The sequence below is a fragment of the Streptopelia decaocto genome (assembly GCF_964273445.1).
Source record: "Streptopelia decaocto genome assembly, chromosome: 6".
Classification (NCBI taxonomy): Eukaryota; Metazoa; Chordata; class Aves; order Columbiformes; family Columbidae; genus Streptopelia; species Streptopelia decaocto.
Window position 1 is genome coordinate 40,480,272 of NC_138660.1, and position 14,762 is coordinate 40,495,033.

At 42.5% G+C, this 14,762-nt stretch overlaps 1 protein-coding gene across 1 annotated transcript in view; it reads left to right on the forward strand.

The window, feature by feature from the left end:
* Window positions 1-14,762, forward strand: part of TMEFF2 (transmembrane protein with EGF like and two follistatin like domains 2) — a 127,139-nt gene that overhangs the window by 70,464 nt on the left and 41,913 nt on the right. Inside the window, exon 5 of the mRNA XM_082057228.1 lies at window positions 2,437-2,533. Within this exon, the coding sequence (XP_081913354.1) occupies window positions 2,437-2,533 (97 nt within the window). The remainder of the gene's footprint in view (window positions 1-2,436; window positions 2,534-14,762) is intronic.

Consider the following 14,762-nt stretch of genomic DNA (forward strand, 5'->3'; position numbering starts at 1 on the left):
TAAGTAGTCTTCTGCCCAGAGGTCCCATTGTACTTTATATACAGTCATTCATTACAGCTCCCAAAGTATCTGCCCAATATTCTGTTTCCCCTTCACAGATAGTGAAACTGTGGCACAGCAAAGCAGCATGACTCGATAAATCCAGATCATGTGTCCTGTCTAACATCTTAAACACTGGAAATTCCCAGCCAAGATTTGCTGACAAAGTTATCTCCTTGGGAAAAAAGATTTCTGGATTTAAAATACAGATGAAACCCAGTGAAAGAGCCAGGCCTGGGTGCAGCTGCAGAGAGTTTGGGAGGAGCTGTATGGCCACCCGAGCCTCCCAGTGCTGTTTGGTCAGGATCACACACGCGGCACATGGCAATGCTAATGGTGTGAGGATGTGGCCCTTGAACACTCTGTCCAGCTTTGTATGGTCGCTCTTATAAAATAAGTGCCTAAAGAGTTCCTCACTCATTTAAGGAAACAGAAATACCACAGCTCAGACCCTCCCCACAAGACCTGACAATGCAGTAGAACAGAAATCCAGACAATGATTTCTGAGTTTCCCCTTTGGATTGTTTTTGTGCATAAACCTTGCGGATATAAAGGTAAACAAAGTTCTGCAAATAGGGCGAACGCCTCAGAATGCTCATCATAGTTGTTTTGGTTTTGATTGTTTTGTTTTCATTTTAATATAGTCTAAATTCAAGCAAGACTGAGATAAGAAATTGCTTTGGCATAGCTCATACCTGAACATTACAACTCTGATTATATTAGGCCTCAGGAAAAAAGCTTCTGAGACAAACCATCTACCTTAGGTATTTCTGTGGTCCATATCACTGTGGTATGTAACCACATCATGATCTTTAATAAACTCATCTCCATATTCTTTGTTGATAGAAAGTCATATTACTCCCATGTTACACAGTGGGAAGCAGGACAGAGGTTAAATAACTTGTCCAGAGTAAGAAAGCAGGCATTGGGTCACACTTTTAGGGGCAGAAGCCCTTTCTCCTCCGACAGCATTGTGAAAGCTTGAGACTCTTCTTTCTGGTGTAAATAACAAAAGCAGCATCTTTAAAGTTGGAGCACTCCAACCCAAGAACCTTCAGTAACAGCCAGGTTCACGGGGTCTTGTGCAGCAAATGCATGACATCAGGGTGAGGCCGTGTCCCATCAGAGTGTCACTGGGGCTCCCCACATGCTTCAGCATGTCCGCCAGCCTTGGTAGGCTGGACCCAACTGTGCAGTAAAGCCTGCACCAAAGTCCTGACTCTGGATGAAAGGATGACACTGCAGAGGCTGGTTAGGCAGATGACAGTGGGTTGGCTTAATTATTCTGTATCCAGCAGAAAGGATATCTTTAGGTACTGTGTCTTGCTAGAAAGCAGCACCTTTTGAAAGATATGAAAAGGTGCTTATATACTTTAGTATAAATGTAGATGGTGTTACTTTTAGATATTTTAACAAACCCTCTTCTTGGTGCCTATCTTAGTGGTCTCTTCCTGTACTCAGCCATCAACATTTTTTCACAGTCCTCTTATATCTGTATTTTTATTTTCCCCCCAGTCCCTTCATGTTTTTGACTTAAGGGCCACTTACAAACCTCACACAACTGCAGACAAGGGTTTTGACTTTCCCGGGTTTCAAATTTAACCTATACTGGAGATCATCCCCTCCTCTGGACAGCACTAAATCTTTCCTGCCAGAGATAACTAGTCCTTGGAGCCCATAGCTGTACATCTGAAAAGAAAAATGTTTTGCCTCTGGAATGGATTAGATTGCACCACACGGCAGGTAATTTCAAAACATTTTCGAGGAAAACATCCCTTTGGGTCTGTCACAAGGTCAGCACTGGAGAAGGACACAAGGCAGAGTGTGATGCTGTCGATGCAGCTCCAGGATTTCTGAGTAGTGAGGCTGGGGGACACACAACCTGCCTGGGCTGCAGCTTGAAGGGCTCGTTGTTTAATTGGAAAAGGAAGAGGAAGGGTCTTTCTCCCTTTTAACTTCATAATTCAGGGGATTTGTCACACACCAACATGGAAAACTAAAGAAGGGGAGATTCAGGCAAGATACGAGCAAGAAATTTTTGCCCGTGAGGGTGGCGAGACCCAGGTCCAGGTTGCCCAGAGAGGTGGTGGATTAACCATCCCTGGAGACATCCCAGGCCAGGCTGGACGGGGCTCTGAGCAACCTGATCTGGGTGAAGTTGTCCCTGCTCATGGCAGGGGGGGGTTGGACTGGATGAGCTTGGAAGGTCCCTTCAACCCAATCTGTTCGATAATTCCCTGTGTTGGCCCATGCAGAAGCCTCATCTGTTGGCCGGGCATCAGCTTGGTGAGCAGCGCATTCAGCAGACGTGGTGAATCGATTTTTCTAGAGAGAGAGAAGTGCTTTGCTACGGTGCTGTCTTTACTAATGTATATTCTTCTGCTTTCCATCAAACAGTCAATGAAGGCTCAGGTGAAACCAATCAAAAAGAGACATCGACCTGTGACATTTGCCAGTTTGGGGCAGAGTGTGACGAAGATGCAGAGGATGTTTGGTATGGTAATTTGGTCTACTCTTCTATTTTAATGAATGTTTTATTATTTAAAGTACTGTGGTTTAGAAAGCATTAAAAATATTAGATACTCAATTTTCTGCACCCAGAGATTCATCACATAGTGATTGAGGTGGTTATTGCTCTGAAAAAAAATGTATGAAACAGTCTGGTTTATAATTTTGGAACATGCACAATTTAGACAAAGTCTAGAAACACAGTTACCCATTTTGTTGCTGTTATAACTTATGTTATTCCATCTGGGGTTTTATAGCTTTGTACTTTGTTAAAAATGGAGTTGGGAAAAACAATTGACCTAAAGCTTTTCCGGTTAAAAAGTATCATTAGTATTATCATCATGTTAAATCATGTGTGACATTAGAAATGCTGGGAAAGCTGTCTTGGTTTTTCCTAGTTGCTGGAGTTGAAGGACCTAACTCGCAAGTGAAATAATGAAATAATTAGCGTACATTTAGACATTTTCTCAATTGAAATAGTTTTATTTTTTTAAAGAAATTTTGAAAGCATTCTTTATTATTATTATTATTATTATTATTATTATTATTATTATTATTATTATTATTATTATTATTATTATTATTATTTTAAACCTTGACCACATAAGCAGAAGTGAAATAATTCTGTCAGATTTTTTTTTGTCATTATGCCTAGAAACTATGTGAACATATATTAAGTCAATTTTAAGCTAATTTTGTTTCGATTTTGGAACAACCAATAGATAAAATAGCTGCTATTTAGAGCTGTACTTCTAGCACTGCCTTAATGCCAAGCCTCATATTTCTATCTAAGTAATTAATACAAATTTAGAGAAACAACAAAATATGGTGCAAACATTAGAGCTGTTATCTGGATGATGCTCCAGAAGCTATGGGCTGTTGGTAGCTAAAGGATGGACACAGAGACTGGGCAGTGAACTGTCATTACAGCAGTATTGCCCAAACTTGAATGGTAGGAATGGAGCAAAAAAATAAGACAATGGATGAAGGAAGGAAGGAATGAACATGATAATTGATCCCAATATTGTGCAGCTGTCCTCATCCAGGAAAGGCATCCATGCACTGGTCAAGTATGAAATTACAAGTATTTCTTCTGTTCAATGAAGCAGCTTAGGAATATGGTCATGTATTTGTGCTTGTTTTGGTCTTGCCAGGCTTTTAATAACCTGTGGTCCTTGTCTTTAAAAACCACCAAGTAAACAAACCACAGAGGCCTTACTCTGGCTCCAGTCATCAAAAGAACTTGTGACTTTGAAAAACAGGAGTAAGATGCATCATGGTCATAGGTTTGTAATAACATAATGAGATTTGTGTGGAAGAAATTGCTTGATTTTGATTTTGCTTAAGGAAATTAGCCCAGGTGCCAGGATTTTCATTGTCTCCTTGACCAATTGTCCTTGAGAGTTTTGGTGATGCAGTATAGCAACAAAACCATGGTAAAATTAATATATCAAAATTCACAGTCTAGTGCTTGTGTTTTCATAATTAAGTGCACTTCCAAATTGGAAGGCAGGAGAAGAGAGGGGCAAGGAATAAAATTAGCTACAAGATAACATTATTAATCATAAGCACTGAGTAGCGGTGTTGATTTTTTTTTTTCCAGAAATAGCTCGATAAAATTGCCTAATCCAACTTACCCCAGTAATGTTCCCACTGCAGCTTTTTCACTATCTAATTCCTTCCCTTTGAAACAACTTGACTTACCCAAAGCAGCATCCAGACTGCGGGAGCTGAAGGTCTCAATCGTTATTGACAGGCAGTCTTTCTGCCGGGGAAGATGCAGGGAAGGGCATTTACTGAGAAGATGCCACCAGCCAAACTGTTAAAAGGCAGGAAAGCAGATTTCCAACCACAAGTACAAAACCCGTGTAAAGCCTGTTAAAGGTCTGCTTTGAAGTAAACAACTTCACATGCCATAACAGAGCCCTGTTTTCCTGTCCCTGCCCCCTGATTAGTCTTGGTTAAATGTCTTTCTAAAAAATGAGCCTTCTGGGTGTTAGCTCTTTGTTATTCTGATTTCTAGAATAAAAGAGGACTATGTATGGTGCGCATAGATCCTTCTTTCAAATGTACATTAATTGAATTTCCATGTTTGGCACCAGATAGACATATTCCCCTACTCTCCCTGCCAAGATCTGGTGTGCTGAAAATGTCCTTAGATTAAGTGGGAAAAGAAATTTCAGCTTATTATTTGATTGCTGTTTTTTTTCTGAGGATCAAATTTCAGATGTAAGTAGGGCTCCTTTAGCTACCTCACCTGACTGATGAGCTTTGTAAAATCTAAATGGGGTCAGTGGGTCCTCATGGCCCTGGGACCTGTGGTCACAGGGTGACACTGGCATTGTCCCCTATCAGTCAGCAACGGTTTGAGGCTTTGAGGTCGGTGCCTGATCCATCCCAGGTAGGAGGGATGCGAGCTGGTAGCAGAGCCAGAGCACAGAGAGATGGAGATACAAGGCTGGCTGCTTGCCTAATATTTCTAGGGTGCCAGAGCAGATCAGAGAAGAGAGCACAGGTGTGATGGCAGATGTGGTTGGGCTGCTGATGATTTAAAGCGACAATTAACATTATTCTGCATTGCCACAGTTTTATTCTGCAGTCCCTTATCTCTGGTTTAAGTCTTTTTTTTTTTTTTTTTGGTCATTCATTGCCAGTTGTCACTCAGCTAAATTGTGCTATTGTACAGTATTACCATTATTTTTAAATCTCTTTCATTTGCGTAAAACCAATCTATTAATGGCTGGCCTCCTAGAGTTCTGATGGGGGTTTGGCACATAGAAAACTACTTGAAGGGGTAAGATATGTGTTTGAACATTCTCTGGAAAGTGCAAAGAAAAAACAGAAAAGAACACACTGTAATAACAGGTCTTCTGCAACATGGTAAAGCACATATGTATTATTATCCTAGTCTGTAGTCTAATATCCCAAGAGTGAATGCAGTTTGGCATTCCATTAGTGAATCTCTTTCTCTAGGTTAAAAACAAAGACTGTTCAGTTGAAAGTCTTTAACATCTTGCTTCTTTAATATGTGAAAGCTTCTTGTCACTAAGAGGATCGTGCATTACTGGCATTATTCCCACCTTTAATGCATTTTGCACCAGTGGGCTTCATGAATATTTAAAGCAGGGCAGTGGCTATGCTCTTTAGCGCTGGATTGCAATCTATTGGTAAATCAGACATTTGGTGTTGCTTACTTTGGGTTTTATTTTCTGAGCTGGCTAAGGAATAATTGATTTTGTAAGGCAGGGCTACTCAACATAGCACTCCGAGAGATAGACTTAAAAGGAAATGAAGAATGAAGCGTAACATTCTGAACCGTGGTGTATTTCTAAGATCTTCGAAAAAGCATCTATGAAATACTCACTGTATATAAATAGTACTCAATAAATTGAGTGCCTACTGATCTGCTAAAGTGGCTTAGTGTCAGTGCAGAACAACGTCAGAAACCTGGGTTCCCATATTAATCTCCTCCTTATGGGCCACTGAGGAAATAAGAGCACTCTCTACACTGGGCAAGCCATGATTTGGATGGATGCTGGGCAATGATTTCAGAGGCCCGTGATGAGTCCAAATAAGTGGAAGGAGATAAATAATAGGAAAAACCCTTCTGTTGAATTTCCTGTTGGAAAATTCTGGGAAGAGAGGACAGGAGTATTTTCTTAATACAAGATTAAAGCCTGCAAACCTCTGACTCGTAGAGTTAATCAAAATCAAAATGATGAATTGGAGTTAAATATGCATGCTTTGCCTTTGAATTTTAGTATCAGCAGGTCAGCCAGCAGCAGTCTCAAAGTGCAGGATTGCCCAGAACAAGATAAGGAGGCCATCTCCTCAGATCGTTCCTGTGCCTTCCTCTTCCTTTCTCCTGGAGGTTGCAGGTGGAGGAGAGAGGCAGGAGGTGCCTGACCTGGAATGGGCCACTCAAGAGTTTGCACCAGTGATAAAAAGGGGCATAAATATCCCTGTTGCATCCCACAACAGGGTCCCACACACCCCAAGGACTCCTTCTTGGTTTGGGCATAGGGGTTTGTGCTCTGGTGTAGTTACCATGCTTGTGGTAGGCAACTTTCCTCCCTCCTTGTGAACCTGATTCACGCTGGAGTGACCTTTTCCATTTCTCTCAAGTGGACATGGATCCCAGGTGGGCAGGTTCAGCTCAGGAGAAGATGCTGAAGCCATTCTATGGGGGCACTGTGTCCCTGATATGATTATAAGGAGAAGCTTCTTAATTGTGAGGGTGCCCTGGAATAGGCTGTCCAGAGAGGTTGTGGAGTCTCCTCCTCTGGAGACATTCTGGTGAACCTGCTTTAGCAGGTGGGTTGGACTGGATGATCTCCAGAGGTCACTTCCAACCTCGACCATGCTGTGATGGTCCAAAGCTGGGAGCTTGGAAGAAGACATCTGGGTTGGAATGAAGGATCTCAACATATTCGGTGTGTAGGTCAGTGGGTGAAGGAATGAGCACCAGGCTCTGTTATTGTGCAGCTGGGTGGTGTTCCCAGGTGAGGTGGTGACATTGCGCCATAATTACAGCAGGTCCCTTGTGTCCTGAACTTCTTTCCGCATGGCTGGGACAATAAACTCCACATCCCCAGAGCAGACAGTCACACAGACACATAAAACATGTTAAGATGATGAACCGTTTCTGTCGTTTATTTCATATATTCCTGCTAATCATTGATATGTCTACTTGGGGTAAATGTTCCTATAAGGCAAGTGAACAGTCTGCAACACTTTAGGATGGCAAAACTGCATTCTCATGCAAATAAGTGGCACTGTACATGGGAGATACTTGTGCAAATCATGCAGCTGCCATCAGCAGCAACCCCTGCAATCAGTATTGCTCTAGCGATCAATATTTATCTTTATTATGGTATAGAAAGAAAACATATAAAAGAAAGCAATGATTTTGCAGGCTTCTCAATCCCAGTCAGTCAGCTTTGGGTCCCTTCCCCCTTCAATCAGTTGCTTTCAACCAGAGCATCTGCAAACAAGATGCTGTACTACGATGGAGTACTAAAAGGTAGTTTGAAAGCTCTCACACGTTACATGGGTATTGGCTGCTTTGTGTTCAGCCATGTATATAATAACTATGTGTGACCTACTTGTTCCAGATGCAGAAACAACGAGCTGTTTTAACATCTGAAATGTCCTGTGCATTATACGGTAGATATATTGTTGTTTCCTTTTAGAGAAAAAGTAGATTTTCCTTCATGGCTACATATAACACATGGACTTGTGGTTCAAATAAACACAGTAATGGAATCATACAGTTCAAAAAAGCAACCCTGCAAAGACTTAAATTTCTGCTTAACTTGAGATCATACCTAAGGCACAAAGTGAAGCTGCTGCTGCATAAATCTTCACGTGGAACTCGGTAGTCATGTCTAATAACAGTTCAGGCACGGGATTGCAGAGGAAAGTCAAGGGACTGCAGGGCCCAATCTCTGCATCGCATAACAGTGGACAAGTGGCTTACACCCTCCTACGGCCGTGCTTGCTTATCTTAGTCGCTGCCTAGTAACAGAACACTTTCCAGTGCCTGCCCAGAAATTAGCCCAGTTAACTGTAAAGGTTTCATTTGGTGCATGTTCTGTGGTTAAAAGATTTTGAAATGAAAGGAAAGCAGCTGACTTCTAATGTAACCGTTGAGACACCTTATTGAGATAACTGTAGGGATTCTATGCAGTGGGCTAAGAGTCAGCAACACTGTAAAAAATGTAGCCCAAGCAACAAGATTTGAACTGGAAATTGGTCAGGGAAGGATTTGCAATGAAAGGCAAACCATCAGGAACATTAGAAAAAGTGAGATGACACCTACCTGTTCATACATGACATTTTAATTATTAAACCTGCTCAGAGGAAAGGCCAGGTTGGTGACCTTCACAGGAGGCTGGTCAGCCAGATCTGCTGTCTGGGGCGTGAGAGCTGAATAGAAAACCTGGACATGGCCCTTCATTTGGGCTGTGTAAAGAAATGCCATGTGAACTGGCACAAAAGCAGGAAAAGGAGCAAAGTTGGCTTGTTCACAGGACAAACAAGAAGAAAGCTTCAGCAGTTCCAGCTTAGGTCAGAGCTTCAGGCTTACTTGCAACCATTGTCTAGACATCATCTAAGAGTTGGAAAACAAGGTGAGCACTGGATGAACACCACAATTTCCGTCAGGTTTCTCACTGATGAGCTACCAAGCTATTGTAGGACTCAACTTAAAACTAGCCCAGATGAAGAACTGACTTTGTGCCCAACCATGGCCAGAGAAAGATCCCCACTGGCTTCTAAAAGATATTAAATTGAGACAAAAATATGTGTTTTTTTCTCTTTCTCAGCAACGAGTCCGCAGAAGGAGCAAGGGAAGAGATAGGAACAAGGAGTTAGCTTTATGTTCAGGGGATGTTTCTGTATGAGCAACTTATAATCCAATCTTTTTGAGGAGTATGAAGCAGGAATGAGCACATATTGTATTTCTAAACTGAATGCGCTACTAGAAAGTGCTTGGCTAGAAAGTTAATGCTTGGAAAAATGATGGCTTGTTTGGCCATCTGGTGAAATCGTTGTGCTCTATATATATTTTATTTGGTTTTAGTTAAAAACAGCCATTTTTCCCAGTCAGGTAGGTTTCAAAAATTGCCTTACCATCTTTGCATCCTTCATCCTGTGCCAAAATAGCCTATTTAATGTTGAAGTGAGACTGATTCTCAACTCCCTTCGGATGGTGGTTTGGAGAATTTGACCTTTTCATCCATTGAGTCAACTCAGTCCTTCAGAGGCTTATGTTCAGTTGACAAACTCTTGCCTTTCCATATTCGCAGGATTTATTTTATTAATAACATTCTAAAAAAGAATGTTTTAACGTAAGCCAAGATTGTGTGGACTTACTTATACTTCATCGTGTTTTATTACCAATACACTCTGGAACACTCTGGTAAATAATTCAGCCTACACAAAGAAATTTGCTATATTTTCTCTATACATCGAGGAAATCTGTCATGTAAACTGTATTTCACATCTCTAAATGTTCTCAGACAAATGCAGCCCCACATTGTGTTCCATTTGTACCACTCACCCAAGGAGGTCTTTGAGGGACTGTATGTGACACATACATCTCTTATCCAAAAACTACAATCCCTAATGTTTGGGTTTGTAATAAAAAAAGATCTTTTGCAATTACCGCAAAACTCGCTGTGTGTCCAGGGGATAATACCCTACACAGTCGTAAAGCCTACAGGCTTTTTTCCTCGTGATCCTCTTTTCAGATGCTGAGCCAAATTTTCTTTTCAGTTTCAGAAGGTGAACTTCCAGCTTATGGAAGTCAGTGAAAGTTATTCCACTGACTTCAGGGAAACAAAAGTTCTCTCCTGCTATCATAACCGTGGAGTAACTTCTCGGTAGCCAGTGGAGATTTTTGCTGGCAAACGGGAGAACAGGCTCTGTAAATGCGCCTTCATTTACACAGTGCAAAGGAATAACTTCGAAATTGTGATGTTAAAAGCAGAATTTTGCTTACTGAGTGCTTCAGTTGCTTCAGAGGAGATATTAATTTGTGAAAAGCCAAAAATAACTTCTGAGATTTTGGAGGACTTTTCTTATCTTGGTGCTGTGCTCCTGTAGGAGCAAGACACAAATTACTCTGAAATCTAAGGGGAGGAAGGCTTGTCAGACATGTAGAGCTGTCACTTGTCTTAACATTAGTCTGTCAGCACTGGAGTTGGGGGAAAAAAAAAAAAAAAAAAGCAATAATTTTAAAAGACGTGATGCAAAATAGCCAAATTTTTCTGTTAGGTTTCCATGACCAAGATGCCAACCCCTGTGTTTGGCATGTGGTGTGTGGCCAGGAGGCATAGAGGGATGGGTGGGCATGGCAGAGAAGGCAGGAGGGATGGACCAGGAAAGGAAGGAGGGGGTTTTGGGGACAGACCTGAGGGGTTTTGTGGACAGCCTGTGCCTGGTTCGGAGGCTGAAATGTTCCTCCCAGTGCAGAGCAGATGAATTCAATATTTATAAGGCGGAAGCAGCTGGAGGACGTGTTGGGGTGGCAGCTGGGCTGGCATTGAGGTGATGTGGCCGTGGACGGTGCTAACACCGATCTGTACATGTTCCGAGAGCACACGTGCATGGCTGGGCATTGTGTGAGACACCAGCAGCATCCCTCTCTATTTCCAGCAATTTTCCATGCACAGATCAATGTATGCACATGACATCATGGTAGAGAGCAACCATTTTATGCATCCAGTTTTGCAGTTTTCAGTCCTAGGTAGGAAAATGTAGCAGCCTTCCGAGCGCACAAACCTTTATTTGCATTTGAAGGGATGGTTTTGGCAGTCTGATTTGTGATCTTGCTGTAACATGGGGTGTTGTAAAGATCATTCCTGGCTCCTGATGTGCCATGGGAGGAACACAAAAGGATCCTTTTTGGTTTTGCAAGGTGGCAAAGCCACTGCTGGGCTGTGTATCCCCATGGCTGGGAGAGCCTGGGCTCTCCAGGCTGTACGAGTGCACGTAAGGGATAATATGACAACGCACATCAAATATTAATGTGCATTGACACATAATCGTCTGCGTATATCAGGGCATTACAGCATGAAAGAGCAAGTGCAGAGACCTTGGAGGGCAAAATGCTTTTGGACCTTTTCTTTCAGTTTTCTTTCCTCTTTTCCGTTATTTAAAAATAAGCTTTCCTCCCTCCATGGCCCCCCGTTTAGCCAAAGTCATACCTTAGCAGTAAACCAAGCAGTGCCTTCATGACGGCCTATTTAGTCGCAATAAAAAGACGATTGGCCTAATGCGCAATCAAGAAAGGAGTGACTTTTATTGCTTGGGTTTTATGATGCTGTGAACCGAGCAAGATTTGGAGCCTTACAGTGCCTTCAGGGGGCAGGAGATCACCAGCAATGAATTGTATTTATACCTTTTCCAATTTCCTACTAGCATTTTAGCAATAAATAGGCTGTGTTGTTACTGAATTTTATGTAAGTATGTTTATGAAAGCAGGAATGCAACTTTGTAGCTCAGAATTACATGTGTTGGCTAAGTAGATCAGCAGAGAGAATAACTATGTAAAGCACTGGGAGAGCACTTTCCAATTTATTATCAAATGTCTTAATAGAATGCTTCATCTCTTCCATCCCACTTTATGTTAACTATTAAATTAAAACTGCATCCATTGCTGAAGGTCAGAGGCTCCTTCACACAACCATGTTGGAACATCAAGGACACAATTTGTTCACATACTGAATCCATTAAAAATATATCCCACGCATTAAATACAAACCCGAGAAAAACACAGTAGAAATTGAGGCGCAGGGCTGACCTCGGCTGTCTCAGCCCCTGCGAGGTTGCAGGTGTCCTCTCCCCACGATGTCCCCATTTCTTGCTCTGGTCCTTTCCCACCTGCAAGTCACAGCTGAAAGCCCGTGTGAAATGTGCCCAGGCATACAGACTTAATTGCAGCCCATTTTGTAATGAAGCTCTCCCCTGTGGAGGAGCAGGGGTGCTCTGGGGATGCCTGTCCCCAGGGTGCAGTGCTTGTGGCACGTCCCTTTGGGGAGCTGCATCCACTGATCCCTGCCCCAGATCTGTAGAATCATAGAATCACAGAACAGTTTGAGTTGGAAGGACCTTCAGAGCTCATGCAGTGCCACCCCTGCCATGAGCAGGGACATCTTCACCCAGATCAGGTTGCTCAGAGCCCCGTCCAGCCTGGCCTGGGATGTCTCCAGGGATGGGGCATCCACCACCTCTCTGGGCAGCCTGGACCAGTGTTTTATGACCATCTTGTTAGCTTGCTGGCAAGGATGTGTCCTTGAGATTACACATTTCATTCATCTGTTCATCTTCCTTTCCCTGGCAGCAGTACTTTCCCTTGGGGCTTGCTCCCAAAAGCCACTGTGGTCAGCACGAGGCAGCATTCCCAGCCAGTAAAAATACTTAGTTTTGTACAGGAAATTTCATCTACAGACCTGAGTGCTCTGAGGAAAAAAAGGGTCCCTACTGCTCTCTCCTTGCACATGCAGCAGTTTGCTCAGGTCCCAGGCTCATACTCATGGGCTAAGATCTCATCTCACCACCGTGCAGGATGATGTGATGTTATCCCACCATATTTCTGTCTGTGCAGGAGGTGGAAGCAATGCCTGAAGGAAAGCCTGGAAGAGTATCCTCCTCAAATTTTGTTAAACAGCTAGCCTAGATTTAGTTTTGTAATTTATGGCATCTTACTGAGCAGGGCAGCCTGGCACACACAGCCCATTCAGATGGCGCTGCCTCAGGCGTGTCTCCTCAGAAGCGGGAGGGAGACAGAGGTGTTTGAGGACGTAGAGCATTTTCTGGTGAGAAGGAGTCTGATTTTGTATGAGTGGAGGGAGTCTTTACAAGGAAGAATTATTTTACCATGGTTTTCTTCTCACTGGTTTAAGGAAAATCACTCCTAAGCCTTGCCTTCCCCACTGACAATGGATATCTCACATACTGCATGGTTTTAGACTGGATATGAGGAAAGATTTCTTCCCGGAATGGGTTGTCAGGCATTGGAACAGGCTGCCCAGGGCAGTGGTGGAGTCACCATCCCTGGAAGGGTTTAAAAGACTTATAAATGATGTTCTTAGGGACATGGTTTAGTGTTAACATTTGGACTCGATCTTGAGGGTGTCTTCCAACCAAAGTGATTCCATGATTCTAGTGTTGGTAACAAAGGCATTACCAGACATTTGTCATTGGTCCTAGTCACTGCCACAATTCTTCATGAGCAGACTGAGCCTTCCTGGGTGGCAAGGTCTGCACTTGGACCTGCACCTAGATGGTGTCCTGTGGTTCCGACCAACTGCAATATTCCCACTGGTGAAATGCCAGGATTCAGGGGAACAATTCTCCTTATTCTGCTGCCTTCAAGATAGGAGCGAACAGTATCAGCAGTCTGAGGCACACAGTGATAAGTGTTCGTGAAGGACAGCCTGAAATGTTTACAGAGGGAAACAGTCAGCAAAGCTTTGTTTTAGCACAGACTACAGAGACGTGAAGGACACCGAGTGTAGGCAAACCATAAAAAGACATTTATTTTATTCTATGTGCTTTAAATAAACTTCACACATTAGATACCTGCAGACACTTGAATTGGCTTGTGAACAGAATTAGAATTTTCTTCTGTAAGTCACACAGGTAGCACGAGGATTTTTCCATCGCTCCTCAAACCCTGTCATCAGCCTTGCGATCCTCTAGTTTCTCTGTTTGGGTTTAAAGCATCCAGTCTAGTAAAGACTGCTTTACACAGTTTAGTTCCTTTTAAATAGGAATTATATTTTTAAAAAAATGAGATGTGTGTATTACCCTAAAGGTGTTAGCATCCAGTTCAATGTGTGGTTGAGGGCACTAGAGGCATCAGGAAGCCAGATCTAGGTTGTATTATAACTGGTGCTTTGAATTATAAGAAGGAAGCAAAGGTGAAGTTTGTGATGTTTTTGGTCAGAAACTTAGTAAAGAAATTTTGAGGGAAAAAAAAAAAGAATAAGAAGGCGAAGCCTTGAAAACTGGTGGAGCATGGGACCAGCACCTCACTGCACTGCTCCAGCTCTGGGAAGGATCCAATGCCTGGGCAGCTCTCCTCACAGCTGCAAATCCTTTTGACATAACCTCCATGAGCCATCCTAACAAATGTGCTCTGAAAAATCTGAAAAAGCCATATTTTTAAGCCTTGGTGCCCAGCAATTGCCCTGGCTGTTGACTCTGCGCTCTAGCTAGTCTCCCAGATTGTTGCATTTGGTATGCAAGGAAGGGCAGTAATAAATATATTCACCACTTTAGTGCATTTTAACTTGACATATGTCCAGTAAACAGTATTTTGGTCTCTTGTTGTCCAAAAAAAAAAAAAAAAGTCACTTGATTATTCAGCGCTTCCTTCTGTTATGATGCTTTGGGGTCCTTCAAATCATTTTCATTATGCACTACATAATAATAAAAATCTCTATGCAGTATGCAGATAATTCTGTGCATGGTCTCTGTGATTTCTAATTGTTTGAATAACAGGATGCTATTGAAATGCCATGCAGAAACATTGCGTCACCCTGAGGGTATCAGGCTTTTATTCTCCTTTTACTCCTGGTGAAGATAAACATTTGCACAGTTGAAATAGGTAAAATATCCCAGGGAAGCCACTGTGAAAAGTAGATGTGCTAAAGCCCTTAGTGCAGAAGTTGGGCTGCAAAGGACAAAAAGGAAAAATAAAATAG